Genomic DNA, 22,294 nt, shown 5'->3' with positions numbered 1-22,294 from the left:
GAAATGTTTTGATCTTGTTAAGTAGGGGGTAGCCACTCCTAATTACAGTGGTGAGGCTGAGCACTATGAGACACCAAAGTCAATATATGTGTTCAAACACAATGATTTATTTTGAACCCTGAAATGTATTCAGTTTCACAATAGGTTCCTATTAATTCCTGTCCCAAAATTTGCCTTAGGGACCAGGACATGTCCTCCAGGACACCATCATCCACCCTATGATACAGAGGTCTCCTAAAGCAAATGGGTCAGCAGATGCACTTGGGAGTCAGTTCTGCTGAGGTTTATTATCCCTTTCAAGGAGCAGGCACTAATTGTCTTAAGGACGGGCACCAGGGCTGCAAAGCCCTAAGGAGGAATGAAGACACTCCAAATATGTCTAAAAAGATTAGGTTAGATCTCTGTGAGGAGGAAAATACGTTTCAACTGCATTGTTAAATGTGAAAATTGGATTTCTCCTCTAAAGGACAGCAGTAATAAAGCAGATGTTACAGAAGCTTATATGTGCTGTGGGGATTATAGGGCAGAGTTAATTTGTTTTACATTCAAGAACATTACTTCTGAATAAAGCAGGCTTGAGTTTTTCTTATGTAACTGATTTTGGCTGATAACTTTTGATGATTACTTTTTAGGATCACCTTCTAAAAGCACAAGCTGGTGTTTAGTCATAACTGAGATAAAGAAATAAACAATATTAACTAGGGACTAGACCCTTATGGAAGGTAGGAGTCTTAAATAAATTAAATTGTGACAAATACTAAAAAGAATAAAGCCTGTTTCCCTTTGTTCTATAACAATTAGATACAGCCTTGAAGAAAAACAGGGTAGGCAGGAAGGGGAGAACACTGAAGTGCAGACAGCTTGGGCTAAAGGGCTGAGGAGCATCGTGATCTGTTGTGGTTATAATCTGAGAGAACAGGATATTTTCCCAAATCAAAAGGAAGAAGGTGAAACCACTGTAATGGAAATCAGTTGCACAAACACATTTCCCTGTAAGTTTGTGCCTCTCCTAGCTTAATGGCTCCTAACAGGAAAAATTGACTCCACATTTCCAGGGCAATTGCAGCAGCAGATTTAGTGCTAACTGGGCTGGGATGTGTCTGGAAATACAATATATTTAACCCATTCTCCACTGCTTTTGTCCACCCACCCTCTCATTCATATGTCTAGGGACACAAAATGTGTACACTCTACCATGATGGTGTGGTAAGCATGTGCATCTCTTTAATGGAAATTGAAACTCGTTGCTTCCTTTGTTTTGTTTTTTTGTTTTTTTCTTACATTATTTTTTTCTTTTTTTTTTTTTTTTTGGCTGCAAGGTTTGGTTTTCTTGCAATTCCTGAGCATCACTTCTTTTACTTGCCAACCCAACAAAGTCTGTTTTGGCCCCCACTGTGTGATTGCAATTTCTGTCATTCCTTGCAGTGCTGGCAACCTGCATCCATAAACTTGGGCTGGTTTGATCTTTGGCTCACCACTGCCCTATATAATGGCAGTATCATTACTGTGCAAATAAACCCCTGACAGAGATATTCAGAGAGTGACAGAGCATCTTTGTGTTGGGCAGGAAAAAAAATCTTGTTTCTTATTCCCCAGTAAATCTGGCTTATGTCCTTTAGAAAAACTATTCTTATAGATCACATTGCCATGGTGGAAGGGGGGAAATACATTGTCAGCTGAAAAGGAACTTGATTTGCTGTTCCTTGGCTGGGTCCCACAGGCTGTCAGAAAACTGGTATATTCCTGGTCAGGTGTGGTAAGCAAGGAAAGACAGAAAATGAGGGAGGGCAAGCTGCACAGAGCTAACCCCCTGCCTGCCATGCTTGTTTTCATGGAAATAAGATCAGTAGTTCTGTTCTTTGAGGTGAAAAGAAACTCTCACAAGCCCTCATGAAGAGAAAGCTTATGTCTGAAAATTCAGTCACTCATCTGAAATTTGTGGTCTTTATCATCCTCTCTCTTTCTTTCTTCAAAATGTGGGGATAGAGAGCAAAAAGACAGCCACAGCAGCACTGTGTTGTGCACAGACAGCTCTGACAAACTCAGCTGCTCTCAGGCCCACCCTGCAATAGCTCTCTGCAATTTTAGCCTGTAAGATCATCCCAGATTATACCAATTTGTTAATGATTCAGTACCAGAAATAAACATCCACCAGCTCACTTAACTCATTTCACTTATGTTATAAGCCAGGCTGAAAATCGCAGACTCCAGCTGGAAGACACGAAGTCCAGCTTTTCTTTTTGTTGTTTTGCTATTGTTTGTCTTTAGTGCATGGGAATAGTTTTTATCTCGTGTACAGCCTCTGTGCCCTCACATAGTCCATGTATACCCATTATCTAATGACTTTTTCAAGTGTTTTCGTATCACATGTGGAGTGAGTTTGTTTCAGCACTGTAAAGAGTTTTGCATTGAATATAATTGCAGTTTTTCTGCTACAGACCTGAATTATTCACAGAACTGAGAGTTACCTTTCCTTCCTCAGAAATTGTAACAGTATTCTCAAAGCTAGCCCAGTAGACTGCTTGTTTTCAAGAACTTCTCCAGCTAATCAATTTTAGGTGGTCTGGATTACATAAAGACTAATTTAAGTGCAGTTCCTTTGCTTTAATAAGGAATGATGTGATGCTTTTGGTCTTACCAGTCATTTGTGCTGCAATCATTGTCTAAGAACATATTCCTACTAACAGGAGGCAACTCTAAGGGCTTTGCTTATCCCATGGCAGGTGTTTGTGTGGTGTTTAGGATGTTTGGTATGTAAAGCATGTCAATATCCTATGGAAAAGCTGGGATATGTGTTCCAGGGACTGTGATTTCATTTGGAGGACCTGTCTAAGGAAGAAAAGGACTCAAATTTCAATATCAAATATCTTGATTTTTTGGGCTTTGAGCTTGCTGGTGCTTTTCCTCTTTTTCCGAGGTGCAGCTGTGGTGAGATTGCTGAAGGCATGCCCAGGATTATTAGGCAGTAGTCTGTCAACCAAAAGATAAACAGCTTCAGGGTCCCAAGATGTCTCTGTCCTTGAAGTGGCCCACTGTCTGCCCTGTAGAAGTGATAGAAACATATGGATATGATTCAGTATAAAGTCTGGCTTTAGTTTAAATGAAAAGGAGGAAGGAAAAAGGCTTTAAGATCAGGTAACCAGACTTTGCCTCTGTCTTGGTTTGAAAGACAGTTTTCTGCCAAGGGAGGCTGGAACGAAGAATAAGACCCACTTCCCTGTGAATTATTATAACTTTGAAGAGTCTTTCAGGCAAAGATGTGGGAAGAGGAGTGGCAGTTCTTTGCTGCTGTGTGTCTGTAGGTGTAACAAGGCGAACAGCAGCACAAAGGCAGTGACAGCCCCGGCCTCTCTCTCGGGGCCCTCAGGCCCTTTCCCCTCAGCGCAGTTCCGCTCACGGCCGCCAGGGGGCGCGGCTGGCCCCGCGCGGGGCACGGCATTCCCGCGCCGCCAGGGGGCGCTGTGCCCGAGCCGTGCAGCCTCTCCCTCACGGGCAATGGCGGCCAGGCTGAGCGGCCGGGAGGGGCTGCAGCACCAACCTCGGGGCTGGAAGGAACTCTGCCGCTCTAGCAGCAGCCGCGGGGTGTCCCGGCAGGCAGGGGGTGTGGGGCAGAGCGCAGAGAAAAGCCCGAGGCAGCGGCAGAAAGCGGCAGAGCTGGGCAGAGGCAGCCGGGCTCCTTCACAGCGGCCCCGGGGAGACCCTCCGGGTGCCTCCCCTGAGGACCCTGACCCAAGGGTCCTTTCAAGTGAGGCAGAGTGGCAATAAGGTGCCACTTCAATGGCTGCTCTCATGAGCAAACACTCAGCCGGAGTAGGAGAAAACAGGGCAGGACCGGGCTCTGGAGGCAGCAGTGAATGAATTCCCTCCCCAAGCAGCAGGTGAACCATCCTTCTCCGAAGCCGAGAGAGCAAGAGAGCTACGGCAGCCCCATTTTCCCCCAGCCCTGTTCTCACAGTATCTCTGCCCCTCCAAGAGAAACCCCCAATTCAGAGAGTGGCAAGCTGCACCCTTCCCATGGAAACTTCTCTTCTCTTTCCTAAGTCTTGGTTGGTATGGTTTCTTAGCGACAGATAGGACAAAATTCCATGGGAGGAAAAAAAAAAGGAAATATCCTAAACCCTAACAGGCCCAAAGCAGAGCAAGAAACCTTTCATGTTCTGTTCCGCCAAACCTTATTAGGACAATTGGTAACTTCTGCCAAAGTGAAGAATGAGCTGCTGAGAAGACAAATCTTTTTAAGGCTCTCCATAGTCATCCTCCATGTCTTGTCTGACCATATCCCTAGGTTTATCTTATTCCTCCACCCCTGCACGGTCAGCTAATTAGCCTTAATTCTCTTGGTGGTAGCGACAAATTCCAGGGAGATCCAAGGGAAGTATCCAGAGAAAATAGTACTGTTTTCCTTTAGATTAATGCAAGCCAAAGACAAAATGGATTGCAATACTGAATCTTCAACAGTGTGTATATCAGCTATAGCTGGAAGTTGTTTAAATAGCACGTTGCTCAGTGGATTCCAGTCTGGCTTAAATAAAGCAGCTGCCTGAGTTAAAAGAAGTCTGTCTTAACTGTTAGTGACTATTGTAGTGATAAGTCTCTCAGCTAAAGTGTTTTGTGACTGCTAAATGTCCATTGTTTGGAGGAATACAGTGCTTTGATAAAAATGAGGGGAGGGTGGTATTTTTATATTAAGTAGGTTGAATGGTAGTGAGATGGTACATAGCTGAGTATGTTTTATTGCTAAAGTTTCTTCTACTGCAGGTTTTCAGATACTTTGTGCCAATATGTTAAAAACGGAAAAGCTGTGTTTCTCTAATTTTTGTTTGCTTGTCTCTTCTGTTTGTTAGTCACAAAAAGACTTGAGGCTGCAAGTGTTGAGTGTGGGGCCTTGTTCACATAACTCATGCATCAATTATGTGAATGGATCCTTTGTCACTTTGCATTTGTTGACTTAAACTGAAATTAAAACCAGATGACAAAATTGTGATGAGGCCATGGAGTCTTCTTATTTAGGAAGCAAAAAAGTAGCTTTTACAACATTGTCCTTTGAAAAAAGGAAAAGCAAACAAGAAGGCTTTTGAGCTAGGAAGCTGATGTTCCTGCTTTCACTGATGTGGCAAAGGATGCAGAGAAGGGAGTGCTGCTCAGTGGGATGCATCAATCAATGACTGAAAACTGAAATCTGCAGTTATTTATATTTGGATGCTACCTGTGTGTGGCCAAGTCCTGAATGCCATGACTCCACCTCCCACCCTTTCCCAAGCCCCCGGAAGCCACAACCCAGTAGACATGTCCCCTCCCATCCTTCAAAGATAGTGCTGCTCTTTGAAGTGACTGTGCCATTAGTGGTTGGTCGATTTCTTGTTTGTTTATTTATTTTAGTCCCAATTGCCAGGACACCTACTAGTTATGCATCATGCTTCTGTGCTTCTCCTAATGCTGTCAACATCTAACAGGGTGGCAAGTGTGCAGAGCGAGCCAGGACAGCAGAACCTCCTTCTGCAGCAGCCCCTGGGGCGGAAGAGAGGGCTACGGCAGGTGAGGACACGGGCAGTAAACAAACCTTCTCTCCTGCTCGCTGATTTGATTTGGCTTTTCTTGTACGTGGCTGTTTGGACACGATGTGTGGATGTAATGTGTCCCTTCTGCCTAATTTTTGCTATACTAGTGCAGTCCCTTGACTTAGCAGGAACCATAGCACAAATCATAGGTGTGAAGCCAGGTGATTCCCTAAGGAAGGAGATGTCCTTTGTTTTAAATTCCTCAGTCTTGTCCTCTTGCTATTATTGGTAACACAACCTGCACTGCATTACACTCAGGGCTGAAACTGAAAAGGCACAAAGCCCAGAAGTTGATATGAAGGAAATGTGTGAGCCATGGAAACCTTAAAACACCCATCTGCTAAGAGCAGAGTGAGTGGACATCTAGAGGTACAGACAGTGATGATCTGTTCTCCTTTCAGAGAAGAAGCTGTGCAATATGTGAACATACACCAGCCTAACTCTCTCTTCCAATGTTTAGCTTCGACGACCGCTGCTGTCACGTCAGAAAACTCAAACCGAACCTCGGAGCCGTCACGGAGCTCGACTTTCAACCACGCGGCGCAGCATCCAGCCAAAGCCAAAACCCTGCGGTAGGGCAGTGCTGCATGTCCAGAACCAGCACACTGGAAAGCAGAAAATGCTGTGGTTTTAGCTCTTAAAGGAATAGTAGGTTGTTAGTAGCTTACATGAAAGTGATGTCCCAGCAGCTTTGTACTTTTCCCTAAAATCCACCCCCTCAAAACACTTTGATGGTTTCTCCAGAGGTTTTCAAGGTCAAACGGGACATGGACAATGAATTATCTTGTTTTCAAGAGTTGTGGAGAATTTAGGGGATGGGTTTCCTCTGGTCAGGATGCCTTATTCAAAATCTCCAGATTGATTGGAAGACGCTATTGAGAGTAGTAGAAAGAAGAAAATGTCGCATCATTAAGCTTATTAGTACAGAGCTTTAAGGACTGTATACAGAAATGAATGTAGGGCTGTTTCAGTCTGTGCTGTATGTTTCCAGGAGTCAGCACTGCCAAGCTGAGCAGGTGGGTGTGTTCTGTACCATCTGGAGTGAGCAGTGAGCTTTGGAGAAAACATCTGGAAGAGCAAAGGTTACTTGTGAGCTTTCTGGCTTTTTAGGTGCTCAGCAGGAGTGTGCTGGGGCAACACCACTGCTGGAGATGTTTTAAACATAAAAGTTAACCAAAAATAATTAAGAGCAGGAATGGGAATATCAGTTTTACTGTTAAGTTTCTAGTCTAGCTGTCTTTACTCTGTGCTCTTCTGTTATTCCTGGCTAGTGGACTTAGTCTGCAGGAATGAGGGGCTGTCTGCTGCACTTTCTTTTCATAGATTTTCTGCAAAACCTCAGGCAATTTTCCTGTCTTTTTGCACAACAGTTTTTTCTTTTTTATTTGAGGGCAGAAATGTCCAACTCACATGGGAGTTCAACTCAGTGTATTCTTCTGGAATGGAAAGATGTTATGGGTGGTATTTTTCTCACCAAGCCATGATGAGGATAGGTGTGCTGGCCAGACTTCAGGAGATCCCAGAGTCTTGCTGTGGCTGTAGGGGAAGCGCAGGGTAAAAGACTTTTGTATTAGATGCTGATTAGACAGCTTATAGAAAGATGGAACGAACCACAAATCCTGTCTTAGTTGTAAAACCTGCAGGGATTGTCTCTCTTCTTTTCTTGTGTATTTCTTCCCCGATTTTAACCCTCAGCTTTCTGGGCTTTGTACCCTTCAGCGGAGCAGAAGCGGTCGGTGACGTTCACCGAAGCCCAGCCGGAGGCCCCCGCAGCCTGTGCCGTGGACCCGGCGGCACAGCAGCTGGGCTGCAGCCACAGCAGCCCCCAGGCCAGCAGCCAGCAGGAGCCCCCCAGCAAACCTGTGCTGAGCTCCTCACCTGCCATCGTCGTAGCTGATCTTCACAGCCAGGTAACGTCACTGCTGGCTTTGCAGCCCGTGTCCCTCCGCTGCTCCGGCCCAGGCATGGGGAAGCACCGGATGCATTGCAGCACTCTGATGAAAGCTGGCAGGAGAGTAAAGACAGCAAACTCTGCTGTGTGTCTGTTCTTTAGGCTGTTTGCTGTCAAGCCCCCTGCTTCTGTAAAGCCATTCTCTTCCAGATCTCTGCAACAATTCTTAATTTGAAGATATATTTCCTACATCTTCCCTTTCTGTCTTCCCATCCCAATGTGAATTACAGTGTCATTCTGGACCTAATCACCAAGGCAGGCTGTCCTCAGCAGGTTTTCACAGCTCGCTCCCTGAGATATGCCTCCTTAAGGAAAGACTCCATCAAAGGCTCAGGACTTTTAGGCATCACGTTGCAAAAGAAATTGCTTTTCCAATATTTTTCTGTGTTGGGCTCCACTGAGGATGGTGCAGGGACAATCACAGTCATCCCTTCAACACACCAGTGACATTGAGATCACTTTTATGTGCCTAGATACCCAGGGTCTTTTGATACTCTTTATGCCCTCTGTCATGAACAAATTAATTATCTCTCTCTTCAGAATAACAGAATGAATCACAGAATGGTTTGGACTCATTCCACCCCCTGCCATGTGCAGGGACACCTTCCACCAGACCAGGTTGCTTCAAGCCCCTTCCAGCCTGTCCTTGAACACTTCCAGGGATGGGGCAGTCACTGCTTCTCTGGGAAACCTTTTCCAGTGCTTCACTATCCTCAGTATAAAGAATATTTTCCTAATATCTAATGTAAACCTACTCCCTGTTTGAAGCCATGCACTAAAAAAGATGAAATGAGGCAGTGTTAATGACTCAAATCAGATAACCTTTCTGATCATTGATGTAAATTTGATTCACCAGAAAAAATATATTTTTAGGTATAATTTTAATGGATTTGTAATCAGCAGGTGCCTGGTTCTTTGTGGTAAAATGTATATCTGAATGAGAAAATACTTCATAGACCTTCCTTTCCTTTTTCCCTCCCTCTCCCTCCTGCTTTCTCTGAGCTTGACCACCAGCTCTCCTCAATTGCAGAGCGAGGCACTCTCTGCTGAGGAGGAGAAGGAAAAAGAGGAGGGCTTGGAGTCCCGGCCAGCAACAGCACAGGGCACTCCCCCCACCCAGCTCTCTGACACCGAGGACTACGCTGGCCTGGAGACCACCAGCTTGCTGCAGCATGGGGACACTGTCCTGCACATCAGTGAGGACAACGGGATGGAGAACCCTTTGCTGGCTACTCACTTCAGCTTCACGCACGTGGAGCTTGGGGAGACGGATGTTGATCTGGACGAATCTCATGTTTAACGCTTGGGGAAGCACAGTAGGGGGAGGAGGAAGGAAATGTGTACCTTTCCTTAGAGTTCCCTGCTAAAGAGTAACTAATTAAGACAAGAGCACTTTATTATCCAACAGCAGGAAATAGCTATCAGCTGGTTGCTATAGACTGACAAATTTCTATTTGTGAGATGTCTTTTCAGTTCAGGGCAGGACCACAGGAACCAAGAATTTGTACAGAATTCTCAGGATAGGGGTGTGTAGAGCCCTTGTGGTGGTCCATAGAGCCCTAACCTGGCAGCCATGTACTGTGATCAGCAGCCTCACTGGGCAGTGGGCTGTTGGATTGTGTGAGACTGTGCCCAAGATCTATTTTTGTAGTGTTTTTGGGAGGAGGGCTATACAGCAGCTGAAGCCAAGGCTGTTACACCTTGGAAACAGTGAAAAGACTGACAGGAAGTACCAATCTAAAGCTTGATTTTCTCAAGCCTGGGGCCATTGTTTCTAACATGCAGAGCAATGAGAAGCACCGTAAAGCAATTGGATTTTTATTTTTAATTTTATTTTTGGCACTGCAGACTTTAGCTGAGTTTACTTTTGTCTGTTAGTTCCATTCCACTCTGTAAAATATTGCCCTTGTGCTACAAAAATACTTGCTCTGTAGAACTGAATACAGTATATACCATCAGTAGGAATGCTGTGCACAGACACAGAGCAGGGGCAGGGGCTGAGTGGTCTGCAGGTGGGATAAACAGCCCACCCTGTCCTGCTTTAATGTACTGAGCTATTCATCTCCACAGTTTAAAATGAAACTCCAAGAAACTGCATCTCGAATGCATGGACCTTGTGGTCCCAAGCAACTGCTCCCCTGATGCTGTTGGATGTACGTAGAGGGATTTAAAGTAAATATTTATAAATGGTATTTTCATGTTACTCTATATATAAATATATATGTACATTGTAAACAAAAGATGGATATTGCAGGGCAGAAACTCGATGAAATAATCTATTTTTGGCATGCTGAGATTGTATTTTGAAAGGTTCCATTTTATGTATGTAATGCTCACAGCTGCAAGTATTAGGTAAATATATGTAACATTTATAGAAGGTGGAGATCCCTGGGGGGATCAGCTGAAGTCACAGCTGAGTTAAGGGGTTTTGCTGCAGCATCATGGAATTACACTGAAATGTGAATTTAGCCATTAGCTGCTGACAGGCAAACTGCAAAATAGCTGTGAAACAAACCACGGGATCATCAGCAATGCCCAAAGATACCCTTGGGAATCATTCACTGCCTTTTTTGGCTCATGGTAGACTAACTGGAGTTTATAATCATGTCATTATTGTGCAGAGGAAAATGTTTTGGATCATCCTGAGAGTATCTAAAATGTGCTAATTACCACTTTGGCTCCTGAGGGCTTGCAATTTGGACACACACATCATAAACCAGCCTTACTAAGGAGGGAAATTATATCCTTCTAGCCATCTCCAAAGAAAGGACGTGCAGCTCTCCCCAGCGGCTCTCAAACAGCTGCTGAAGCACTGCCCTACAGACGGCAGCCTTGCTGCTGGAGCGCAGCACACAGGGTTTGCTGGGGCTGACAAAAACCACACACCCACTGCAGGTTCCAGCCTGTGGAGCCCTCAGAGCCTCAGGCTGTGCTGCCTGCCATTTGCCAAATGCTCACATTTGACAGGAGCTGTGCACACCGGTCTGGGCAGGGAACTCACTCACATTAAACCTCTCAAGAGAGCAAAAGCCATTCTTCTCCCAGGTGCTGAGCGTGCTCTGCTACCACTGTTGGTGAGAGAAGGAGAATCTCAGCATGTCTGGGGAACAGCAGGGCTGAAAAAGCGACTATTTTATAGTGCACCACCTATATCCCCCACATATATGGGGCTATGTAATGTACAGGTGGTGATCTAATGCAGCTCCAAAGGGTGCCTGGTCTTTTAAGAGAGGTGACAGTGTCCTGACAGGTGTCCTGGATAACAAACTCTGCTGATCAAAATGTGCTGTAGTGCTTCTTATTTCCTTATTTCCACTGCAGCCAGTGCCAGATACCTGTAGGATGCTGCTTTAGATTAGCTCCTAGCTCAGAGGTCACTCCAAGAATTGCTAAATTCCAGATGTTAGGTTTTATTATTAACACTGACGCACAAATGAGGAAAACCCCCACAGCTTCACTTTCAAGTCCCAAAGTCACTGGCAGCCTGAGAGGGGGGAAAGCTTCAGACTCGAGCCGAGTAAATGGCTGGGACACAACACATCCAGAATTCACGGTGCACTTTATAGAGTGACCTTTTCTGCAGAAAATGAGGAAGCATCTTCCTTAATGAAAAGTAGAGCCCAGCCCCGCCCCAGTACTCTACTCTAGAGATGACAAAATAACTGTGATTTACTTCATTTAATTCAGTGTATGTAACTTTCAAGTTTCCACTGTCACAGGTGAATCCTCAGTAGTAAGCCATAGCAAGGACTAAAATGCCTCTTCTTAATGTCTACCCTACTAGAAATCAATGCAACTTATAAATTACATAATGTATAATTTAGTTTTATCCAGGTGGCTGGGCAGCTGGCTTTGGTTCTGTGGGATGATTGCTGAGAGGTGGCACAGACAGGCCAGCCCGTCAGCCTGACTTCCCACGTGTTTTACTGTCGTATCATACCATGTTGCATTTAATGCCGTCCTGATGAGTGGCAAACAAAGTACTTTAACTGGTTTGTGCTTTCCTCCAGTATCTCTGTACCAGAACTGGTGTTATTTCTGCTGTGAAGACATACGATGCTGCTTTACATAGTGTTAGACGCCTTAAGCGCATGTCGTGTTCAGCGATGTCCGGCTGTGCCTGTCTTGTCCACGTGTCAGTCGGTCCCGTTGCCTCAGCATTTTATGCAAACGTTGTCCCGAGGATTAAATACAAAGGAACGACGGCAAAGTACAGAGTTCTGTGTTTGAGCCTCTTGCGTAACACGGTCGTTCTCTCGCGCTCCCAAGGGTTTCCACCCGCCGCTTTCTTCCGGGGTTCCGACAGCGCTTGTTAATGTTTACCCATCTGCTCCCGGGCCGCGGCAACGGGCTGTGCCACTGGGACTGTGCACTGGGAGGGACAAATACAATTCCTTGGGAGCTTAAAATCACCTCCGCGAGGTTATCGCTACTGTTATTACTTCCGCCCCTTTGGGACGGAGGGTGCGGCCGGGCCGGCTCCGCCTGTGCCGCCGCTTGTGCCGCGTCAGCGCGGCCGGGAGGGCGGAGCGGTGGCCCCGAGATGGCGGCGGCCCCGCCCCGGCCCTCCCTCCGCCAGCCCGGCCCTCCCTCCGTCCCGGCAGGAGCCGCGGCGGTGGCAATGGCGTCGGGGTGCCGGATCGGGCCGTCCATCCTCAACAGCGACCTGGCGGCGCTGGGCGCCGAGTGCAGCCGCATGCTGGACTGCGGGGCCGACTACCTGCACCTGGATGTAATGGACGGGTAACGCCGGGGACGGGCGGGAGCGGCCGGGCCGGGCCGGGCCGGGGGCGCGGGGGGCGGGCAGAACCGCCCGCTCCTCCCGGCCGGCGCGGGGTAACCTGTGGGCGGGCGCGTCTCTCTCTTCGGCCCCAAGACACTTCGTCCCGAACATCACCTTCGGCCACCCCGTCGTGGAGAGCCTGCGCAAGCGGCTGGGCCAGGAGCCCTTCTTCGGTAAGGGCCGGGGGCTGCGGGGCGCTGCCCCTCCGGCAGCGGGAGCCGGCCGCACTGCCCGCTCGCTCTCCTCTTCCAGACATGCACATGATGGTGGCCGCGCCAGAGCAGTGGGTGAAGCCCATGGCGGTCGCTGGCGCAAACCAGTACACCTTCCATCTAGAAGCGACGGACAATCCCGGGGCGCTGATAAAGGACATTCGGGAGAACGGCATGAAGGTGAGGGGAGTACACACTGTGCTGTGCTTAGCTCACAGCTGCCTTGCGGGCAGCTTCTCTGCGGTGACCAGTGACAGGACCCGAGGGAACCACCTGCGGCTGTATCAGGGAAGGTTGGGCTGGGTATCAGGAAAAGGTTATTCCCCCCGACGGTGGTGGGGCACTGGACAGGCTCCCCAGGGAGTGGTCACAGCCCCCAAGGCTGCCGGAGCTCCAGGAGCATTTTGACACTGCTCTCAGGTACAGGGTAGCAATTGTGCAGGGCCAGGAATTTGCCTTGATGAGCCTTGTAGGTCCCTTCCACCCTTCAGGTGGTCTAGGATTGGCAGATGCAGCCCTAACACACTGTACATTAAGTCAATCTTCAGTTTTAGTGAAGAAAATGTGGCGTTTTTAAATAAAGAAGCCTGTTCTTCCTGCCATTACACAGTCATGTCATTACTTTGCTAGGAATGTGTACTGAGCTCAGGCCAGTCTTGCCCTGAGGTGCACTAATCGTAAGGTGCACTTAGATTTGGCTTCCCTTCCTGCAGGTTGGCTTGGCCATCAAGCCTGGCACTACAGTTGAACACTTAGCACCTTGGGCCAATCAGATAGACATGGCTTTGGTGATGACAGTAGAACCTGGGTTCGGAGGACAGAAATTTATGGAAGACATGATGCCAAAGGTAAAGTATGTTTCTCTTTCATTATTTATTGAGCTAAAAGCTAATTAACAGTAGGGGGTATGGTGGTAAAATAGATAAACCTTGGCTAGATGTATAAGAAGCTGTGGGGTGGCAGCTCAGTGCCCACATTTTTATCTGGTTGCCCAGGTTCAGTGGCTGAGGACACAGTTTCCCTCCTTGGATATAGAAGTGGATGGAGGAGTTGGGCCTGACACCATCCATAAGTGTGCAGAGGTAAGAGGTTGCAGCAGAGCAGCATTCTCAGTCACTGTACTGAGAGACTTATCAGCTCCCAGAAAAAAAGCTTAGGAGAAATTTTTTAGTTTTCATAGGGAACCATAAAACACATTTAATATCAAAATGTCTTTGAGGTCTAATCTTGTGCGTTTTTAAAAACAGTGGCTGTTGAAGGCTCCCCTAAGCTAAAGAAGTTAATTTCCTTTATGCTGGTGTAAATAGGCACAATGTGATGAAGAAATTACATATTTGGGGAAGAGCTGTGTTTTTTGAACTTGGTTTGGGGTTGTAGTTAGAGGTGTACCCCATGTCCCACCTGTTTGCACACCAGCCCAGAACTGACAACCTGTGGTGTTTTACAGGTGAGCTGTAGGTGAGGGCTGTGTTCTGTGTGACTGAGCAGGTGTTTGATGTCTTCCAGGCAGGTGCCAATATGATTGTGTCTGGCAGTGCTATTATGAAGAGCGCAGACCCAAGGTCTGTGATCAACCTCCTCAGGAATGTGTGTTCAGAAGCAGCCCAGAAGCGCAGTCTGGATCGGTGAGACCTGCCCAAGCCGTGTTCCAGAAGGCTCTGGGCATGCAGGAGAACCCTCTTCTTGTGCATAAGCGAGGGCTGGATGAACACCAACTACAGAAACTTCTTGCTGCTCAACAGAGGAATCATTCCTTCGCTGCAATGAAGCAAGCAGCAGTGGGAAACATTCTGGCTGTCTTTCAGGGTTGGAAATGCAATGGTTTGAACTCGTGTCTTGATTTTGTGGAGGCTAATTTCGTGGCACAACCTCTAATGCTGACTGGATTGAACTACAGTCAGTTTGTTGCTTGCTAGAAGAGTGTAGCATTGCCACAAGAAGCTCTCTTGTGGAAGACTCTTAATCCAACTGCCTTCTGCTGTCTGTATTTTGTCATTTGATCTGTGCATTCCTACAAAACTTTTCCACTACTGCATTAAACACCCCTTCCTTGGTGTGTTAAGTTCTTTAAGCTGTCGTAAATGAGTGGGTTTAGGAGTAAGCTTAGGGAAAATGCAGCATAAGAGGCTAAAAAACATTGCAGTGATGGTAGAAATATTCCTGTCCTTTGCCTCTGTTGCATTGGAAGTAATTGGCCTGTAAAAATCCAGCATCAAATAAGTCAGTTCAGCCTCTTTACCACATCACAAAGTAGGGAATATCTTCTCACTTACCTTTCAAATAGCCAGTTAAAGACAGCTGGGTTTTAATTCCTGGAAGTGATGGAATTCCTCAGGAGAATGTTGCTTTAATACTCTTCAAATAAGTAAAACCCTTCATCTTGCTCCTCAATCTCCTTGGTTTGTACATATGTCTGAGTAAAGGATTAAGATGGTAACACACAGAAAGGGAATCTGCTGGAGAGATATGCAGGTTGAAGTGCCTGGAGATGGGTCTGTAAAACAGCTTGTGGAACCAAATAGTTACCAGTCCTTCAGTCTGCTGTGTCCACAGGCCTGGCCTGTCTGGGCACATGAAGGTGAGTTACAGTGCACTAGAGGAAGACTGAGAAGGCCATTTTTAGGTAGATATGTCTCCCATGGCTCTTCAATATTTCATGGTGTTCTGTGTGTTATTTTTCCCTTTAAGCTGCAATTACAGAAGGGTTGCAAACAATCTGCTGCCTTGGGGGGCCAGGCCAGGAGGCTCAGCAGCTGCAGCTCGGCCATTTCCACAGGACCAAAGTGGGGTCTGTTCTCTTTGCAGCAACGCTGGGCAGGTGTCACCTGGCAGCTGCTGAGGCAGGTTCAGACACTCTATCTCAAATAGCTGAACTGCCACCGTTTTTCTGTGGTTTAGGTGAACAAATGTTGCTTCCTGTTTCTACCTGCAACCCCATCTGGGAACCAGCACAAGAAAAAGTTGTCTGGACCTATTGTACCGAGAGAGATTTTAGAAGAGGTTTGCCAAAAGCAGGCTTGGCCATGAAAAGCTAGTCCCCAGGGCTGTTGGGTGTGTGTTAAGAGTAGCTTATCCAAGCTTCTGGAAAGAACAAGCGTGGAGTTTAATGTATGCATGGACAAACAGTCATGGCTCTGGTAGCTAAATGCAGGCTGGACAGCCACCAGCTGCAATGAAAATGCTAGTTCAGGATGTGGAGTCTGGCTTTTCATGCTGTTCAAAGCAGTAGGACAACAGCTGTAGTATACTAACCTCCTACATTGAGTGTCAGCTGGATTGAAAGCGTAATCAAACTTTCTGCTTTTTTCCTAATTAATTTAGGGGTGACATCCAAGTTGTGCTAGTTAACTGATGGTATGAGGCTTTGTGGAACCTTTTGGTATGTTCTCTGTTCATAGGTTGTAGCTGTAATTGTTTTAGGGATGGTAAGTTTGCACTTGCATTGACTCTTGGGTTAGGAGTCCCATGGGAGAGATGTTAGACCCACAAATAAAATTACATAATTGCTTCTGTCTGAATCCCACCCAGGTGGGTTTATGCAGGTGACTCCTGCTGCAGCAGCTTTTACACATCTAAGGTTAAATCTGTTAGTGACCATGTCCTTAAAATCACAGCAATGAATGATTCTTGTTCTTTAATGCTTGAGAGTGTTTCAGTTTCTCACCTGTGTACATTTACAGAAGTGATCTGTTTGGGGCCTGCTTAGGCCTGTCCTCCTGTACTCAGTAACAAGCCTTGAGTCCCAGGACTTTGAACTGAGTGCTGACATGAAAACCCAGAGAGCTGCTTGCATGGTCTCCTCTTGTATGGGCAGAAAAAACCTCAGGCCCATTAGATGTTGCAATCTTCTGACAAGGTTTTAGCAGTAAGGGAGAGCACAGCCTGTTGTACTGAGGCACCTGGTCTAGTGTCTGAACTGGAGAAGGGGATGAAAACAACTTGTTTGGAGCCAAGTCACGCTGTGCTTGCACATGTGGCTGCACAGGGTGATACAGCCCACAGCCCTGAGTGAGATAAAACACTGCAGAGACGCAGACAGAGCTTAGTTTTAATAGGGTTTAAAAATCCTTATTTGTACTTACATGCCATTAAGGTCCTGGATGCAGAGATGAAGCATTTTAAACCCTCACAGCAGCAGGAAGCAGAACATAAGTGGTGTTAAAAAAAATGCCAGAGTTGAACATGGTAAATAAAGCGCATGGGAAATGGCTTTGTGCAGTTGCAAACACCCACTTTCATGCCTGGGGGGGCATTGCTGCATTATGTGTTAAGTTGGTTTTTCACAATCAGTCTTTGTAATACCTTCAGCCACAGCGGTAGGAGCAGCACTAACAGCTGTTTTCATAGCTTAACAGCCAAAGTGAGCTTGGGTTTTGTCTGGGGCTTTACTTTCTGTTTAAAACTTTGAAAAGGAATGAAAACAAGCAGGGGATCCTGCACATTTTATGGCTTTGAGGATGAGCCTAGCCCTGAGCCCTCAGCCTGCTCCCACACCAGGTACAGCTTCCTCATGACACCAGCATTCATGCAAAACTCAGCTGTCTGGAGGTGGGAGCCCAGCTGTGCCAGGACATGGGCTGCAGGCACCAAACTATGATACCAGTGCTGATGGCAGCTGCCTGCAGCACAGGGACAAATGAAAGGAGAGGGCTGGTCCTGCAATCAAGTGGAGTTCAGCAAGTTTTTTAACCCTGTCCCAGTACTGAAACGAGCTTGCTGAAAAAATCAGGTGCCTCCCTGTCTGGAGCCAGGACACAGTGGAGACAGAGAAGGCAGGGCACAGGTCTGCAGCTTCCTGAGCCATCTCGCTTGCCCTGCCACACGGAGGGATGCTGGAGGCAGGCAGGTGCTGAGGGAAACACAGCCTGTTCCTGGCCCCCAATGAAGGGGGACCTGCCACACACACCTATCCTGCTCCACTTGAGCCCTGTGCACCACCACTGCATGGAACAACCCGTGCTGGCACTGTGGGAGGAGGAACAGCTCTGGCACTGTGCTCCAGCAGCCAGTTCACTGTCACAGGCCTAGCTAGCTGAGAGGCAGCTGTTGGAGAAAAGATTTCTGCTGTGAGTGGGCTGGGTAATGACCAAATAAACATTCTGCTTCTCTCTTGTGCCTGCCCATCCTTTCTCTAACTACCCTTTTTACTGCTGTCTCATGAAGCAATAGCAAGTTCCCATGAGGGCTGGCAAGAACATACAAGAGGGGACACAGCAAACGTGGTTCCCCTTGCTCAGAGCACTCATTCAGTGCCTCTGCAGTGCACAAGGAACCCAGCAGCTGCTTTAGCCCACATGGGGGGTGACTCTGCAGCCACACAATGGTTTAGAACCTCAGCTGGGACCTGAACTGCAGTGTGGGCATGCTCTGCAGTTCCCCAGGCTGGCCAAACTGGGATAACCCAGATCCTATGACACAAGGGGTCTTTGGCCTCTTTTTTAACACCCTCCTGTAACAGACTGGGTTATATTTCTACTTCCTAGCAGCACTTTCAGGACATGGAAGGCAGCTGGCCTGGCTGGCTGCTTTACTTGGTCTGTCCCCTCTCCTAAAGTGCAGGAATTCCTCCCTCTGCCCCAGGCATCAGACAACACAGGAAGCCCATACCTTACAACAGGGCAGGCTGAGAGCGGATCAGATCAGGCTTCCTATGGAGTAGACAGGGGTATGGAAAAGACCTGCAAAACACCTGGGATTCTGACCTTTCAGAAACTTTTTCCTGGAAGCAGGTGCACATGCAGGGCAAGAGAGAGGGCAACACACACCTCTTTACTGAGGCACTGAGGGGCCATTGGCCTCATGCCATAAGCACAGCATCAGTACCACAGCAAAGCTGCAGTGGGTCTGCAGGCCAAGAGCAAGTACTGCTGCTACTTCTTCACTTCTAAAAAGCCATCAAATTCAGACTATATACAACATATATAGAAATAACTTTTAATTAAAAAACCAACCTTGCATCAAAGATTATTATATCAGACATTGAGGCAAGATTCAAGTTTAAGACAAACCAGTGTTAAAAAAGTGTTTAAAAAAAATAATCAGAATGTGCAATAAACTACAATGTAGCAATAGGTTGTAGTGTTGAAACTTTACTGAACTGTTTTCATATGCCCAGTGTGTATTTCCTGTCATTTTGACCAAAAAAATAAATTGACACTAAAACTCGGTCATCTGTCCAGTGCCATTCCAGGTATTACACATGGAAGAAAACTGCACGAAAAACAGAGACTCCTGTTAAGTTGCCTTCAACTGTCCTACACAGAAAAACTGCCTGTTGATGGATTATACCTACATTCAATGTTTAATCTTTGTTAATACCTCTTGGGACTGCAGATATATTCCAAGCTATTTAGATTCAAGTTTGAACAACTTGCCTTTGTTTTCTCACTGTGAATGCATTGGGAAATGAAAAATCTATCCAGAATCACAATGGAAAGCTTTGGGGCTTTTTTTTTTTATTGCTCTTCAAGACATCAATCATCTTTTCCTTTGCAGCTAGTCACCAAATGTTGGCATACTTATGAGACTCTTACAAGGCACTGTACAGCAATTGGAACAAGACTTTAACATATTAAAGCTAAGTATTATGAGCCTCATTAGCTACTGAAGGACTAAGGAAGTAAGATGATCCAAACCACAACGTTCCATGGGCTGTATCATTGATTTGGCTCGACCCCTCTTTGCTCCTGCCTCTCCCTCCCCACAGGCCTGAAGCAGAGACCCTGTTTCCTGGGTGTCAGATACACTGGCTATTGCAGTGCAGTGGGCTGCTTCTACCTTATTGCTTGAGGACTTCAATATGGAATGTGCCCTGGCACTGCTGAGAGCTGACTTCTGCTAATGACTTAAGCTAGATGCAAGGCTTCCAGATCCCCTGGTTTGAACTGCTGGTTCTCACCTGTCCTTACCTTACACAAGCAGTCAGAGAGACAGGTTTTTGCCCCATGGTCATGCCACACAGGGAAATAATCTGAGGCTAACTCTTATCCCCACTATCTTCAAGTAGTTTTTCTGTGTTCAGTTGAAGTTGTTGGATAAGGTAGACAGCATCTGCTGCACCAGAGTTCACTAGAACCAGATATGCATTTGAAAACAAACAAACAGAAAAGGATGATTATTGACAAATGTGGCAATATGACAACAGAAAGTGAATGGTGCCAGCAATTTATGTGCGCCCACTCCCGACATTGAGACTATTAGACTTCCAGCTTGAAATAATTACTTTCTCTTGGGGTTCAGGAAGAAGAAAGTGTTGTCTTTGGGATTTATCCTGCCTGTTGCAAAGCAAGAAAGAAAATATATTATATGCAGCTAACATAAAGGTTTTGAATTGTGCTGTCATATGCTGTGTGAACGAGAGATTTTACCTTACACTTCTCTCCACCTTAACTGGCTTTCTTAATGAACTACATTATTCCCTGTCACCTTTGTTTCCTTGTACTGTTGCTTCCCAGGCAAACACTTTTGCAGTCTTCTGACTCTTGGGTAAATTGTTTTCTTGGTGGATAGCCATTGTCTGGCAAAGCAGTGGGTGTGCCTGGAGTGCAGGGAGAGTTGCTGGGGAAAGTTGCACTTGACATTTCAGTCTGATTCGTTACTTGATCTTGGCACAGTAAAGCTTCAACCTCTTCATCTCTTAGTGGAAAAACTCGAAGTTCCCACAGCCCAGACTGAAAGGAAGCAGAAGAGTAGGAGTGAGGGTGGAAAAAAAGAGTATAGAGGATAAAAAGGGATTTTAGTTGAGTGTGAACTGATTAACTGTGTGCAGAATCATTTGCTATCAAGTAACAAACAAGTGTCTTTCTTTACAACGTTTGCAGGGCTCTTCAGATAAAGAATACAACACTGCCAGGCACCAAGATGTAAGCTGGCTGTGTAAGGTTTTGAACTAATAATAGACCTACTCTCAAACCCTTCCAGGCAAGGAAGCTCTTTTACACAATGCCAAACCATCAGGATGTTTGACCCCTAATGACCAGACCTGTCTGGAACCTTGGCCAACACCCCTAAAAGAACCCCAGCCTGAACCCAGTCCTTCCACATTTGCCTCAAAAACATGTGCCATGTGTACTGAGCAATGAAACTTTTACTTGTTGACAGATCTAGGGTTAATTTACAAAGCACATCAACGTAGGTCTAAACAGGAGTACTAAATTAACTAGGGTGACAGCCTGAGATTCTGATCAGTGAGACAGGAGAATATCTTCAGGTTTCTTTATAGTCACTGAAGAACTGACCAGACTTGGAAGCTGTTGGAAGCACCCACCTTCTCTTCCTGGCTCTCCCTGCAGAGTGGTGCCATCTCTGAACAACCAGAGCTGTGGGATTCCGAAGCTGGGTCAGGAGCAGGGTCAGCAGCGCAATGGTCTTTCTGCACTGAGTCCTGGCTGTGTCGACCATCAGCATTTTTGCTGTAAGATCTAGTGCAGAATTGGAAATGAGTTTTAAGAGCTACTCCCTAACCTTTCACATTGCCATGAGCAGTTCACAGTTTCTTTTAGAAGTGTTCAGTTTCTCCACACATGCTACCTCCATTCTGCTTGCTTAAACCAAAAGAGCAGAGGAAAACTGGTGTGGTTCTTGACCTTGCCGGCTGGAGCCAAAGCAAAGCACAATGTGGAGGAACTAAGTGGATAAAATGGATAGGACAGGCACACTCTGGCTGCAGACAGCTAGTGACTGGTCCCACTCCTGCATCTTGCTCCACATGCTCATCAGAACTGTGATTTTGGACAAAAGAAATCAGTGAGCCACAGGCTGTTCCACTTGGGAGAGCAGCATCACCCACAGAAGCCCGTGGGCTCCAAATGGCACTGTCAGCACTGCGCCAAGTGCATCTCCAGAGACAAGTCCTTGGGCTCCCCCTTACCACTTCTGCTCTGGAATCAAGTCTAAAGCAATCAAAAATGTAGTAAGATTAAAAATCTTGACCTCACTTTTAATCAAAATTTAAACTAGATATAAAATAGTGGCGTGCATCTGAAATGCCAGGTGGAAGCCTGACCTTGCTCATGTCAATGCACAGTTTGCTTCTGAATTCAAGCAGCACTAAGATTTTACCAAGGAGTTCACAGTTTCCAAATTAAGGTACATACAGAACTTCTTATTTTTCAGAACACTTTCTAAAGTTGTGAGGTTCTATGTTCAGAATTGCTTAAAATAAAATTCCTCAATATGGCTTAGCTCTATTTTTATCCTGCATTTAAAAAAACTATTTTGACTATTTTTTCTTAGTGTCATGGTTCACTTCAGACAAGAGTAGACACAAGCATATAATAAATAGCAGAAAAAGTTACCCCAACATTTCTAGGCTGCTTTTTGCCCTTGCAGATTGTGAAGTGATTTATGGGAATCATTTTTCTCAGGACCAAACTGCAGATGCAGCTTTATGACTTTTTTTTCCGATATACAATACTTTTTGCAAGACTTTTAGTGGTTACATTTAAATCTGCTGAGTTCTGCAGCAGATGGCAAGCCTGTGAGAATGAACCATTCACACAAAGACTTTCTGAACACTGTGGGGTTTCATCGGAGTCAGGTGAGTGAAGAAGGTCTCATGATACACTGGGTGGCTAAAGTCATAGTGACTGGGAGTGGCACAGGCTAGCAGAGCTCTGTGTTCAGTGAGGGAGGAAGGTGTTAGTTTAGTAATGCCAGGTCACTAACATGTCCCATTCCTGTCACTATGCATGCCTCAGCACTGCCTTCTCTTACCAGCTGGAAGTTAAACCTACCTGGTACTGTCCCTGATGAGTCTAATTAATGAATGGTGTTTCTAACTTCTGTGACA

General features: G+C 46.2%; 3 protein-coding genes across 15 annotated transcripts in view; 2 read left to right on the top strand and 1 right to left on the bottom strand.

The window, feature by feature from the left end:
* UNC80 (unc-80 homolog, NALCN channel complex subunit) overlaps nucleotides 1-11,724 on the top strand; it is a 121,856-nt gene extending 110,132 nt beyond the window's left edge. For all 5 annotated transcript variants that reach the window (XM_033516036.1, XM_015634470.3, XM_015634467.3 and 2 more), the window contains 4 exons: nucleotides 5,454-5,535; nucleotides 6,019-6,130; nucleotides 7,278-7,468; nucleotides 8,540-11,724. In XM_033516036.1, coding sequence (XP_033371927.1) covers nucleotides 5,454-5,535; nucleotides 6,019-6,130; nucleotides 7,278-7,468; nucleotides 8,540-8,809 — 655 coding nt within the window. In that variant the 3' untranslated portion in view covers nucleotides 8,810-11,724. The remainder of the gene's footprint in view (nucleotides 1-5,453; nucleotides 5,536-6,018; nucleotides 6,131-7,277; nucleotides 7,469-8,539) is intronic.
* Nucleotides 11,725-12,094: 370 nt separating this feature from the next.
* On the top strand, nucleotides 12,095-17,614 carry RPE (ribulose-5-phosphate-3-epimerase). Of its 4 annotated transcripts, none has more exons than XM_015634478.3 (6): nucleotides 12,095-12,252; nucleotides 12,386-12,465; nucleotides 12,545-12,684; nucleotides 13,218-13,352; nucleotides 13,500-13,586; nucleotides 14,011-17,614. In XM_015634478.3, exons 1-6 carry the CDS (start codon nucleotides 12,131-12,133, stop codon nucleotides 14,131-14,133), a joined length of 687 nt encoding a protein of 228 aa, XP_015489964.1. In that variant the 5' UTR covers nucleotides 12,095-12,130; the 3' UTR covers nucleotides 14,134-17,614. The 4 variants fall into 4 exon arrangements, with proteins under 4 accessions (XP_015489964.1, XP_015489963.1, XP_015489962.1 ...); XM_015634477.3 differs by having other exon boundaries at nucleotides 12,097-12,241; XM_015634476.3 differs by having other exon boundaries at nucleotides 12,123-12,252; nucleotides 14,015-17,614.
* An 801-nt stretch (nucleotides 17,615-18,415) lies between these two features.
* The window catches only part of KANSL1L (KAT8 regulatory NSL complex subunit 1 like), a 61,436-nt gene continuing 57,557 nt past the window's right edge, over nucleotides 18,416-22,294 (bottom strand). For 3 of the 6 annotated variants that reach the window (XM_015634473.3, XM_015634475.3, XM_015634474.3), the window contains exons 14-15: nucleotides 20,771-20,924; nucleotides 18,416-20,174 (exon numbers count right to left, since the gene is read on the bottom strand). In XM_015634473.3, the coding sequence (XP_015489959.1) occupies nucleotides 19,926-20,174; nucleotides 20,771-20,924 (403 nt within the window). In that variant the 3' untranslated portion in view covers nucleotides 18,416-19,925. Of the gene's footprint in view, nucleotides 20,175-20,770; nucleotides 20,925-22,294 lie in introns of those variants that run through there. The other 3 variants (XR_001522753.3, XR_001522754.3, XM_033516038.1) reach the window with 3 other exon arrangements.

Source organism: Parus major, chromosome 7, assembly GCF_001522545.3.
Source record: "Parus major isolate Abel chromosome 7, Parus_major1.1, whole genome shotgun sequence".
NCBI classification, from domain to species: Eukaryota; Metazoa; Chordata; class Aves; order Passeriformes; family Paridae; genus Parus; species Parus major.
This window is presented reverse-complemented; position numbering and strand designations above follow the sequence as displayed.

Bases quoted from the DNA above. Each gene is read 5' to 3' on its own strand.
- RPE (XM_015634478.3), top strand. From the start codon at position 12,131: ATGGCGTCGGGGTGCCGGATCGGGCCGTCCATCCTCAACAGCGACCTG. The intron at 12,253-12,385 runs GTAACGCCGGGG...TTCGGCCCCAAG, and splicing joins CACCTGGATGTAATGGACGG to ACACTTCGTCCCGAACATCA. The intron at 12,466-12,544 runs GTAAGGGCCGGG...CTCCTCTTCCAG, and splicing joins GGGCCAGGAGCCCTTCTTCG to ACATGCACATGATGGTGGCC.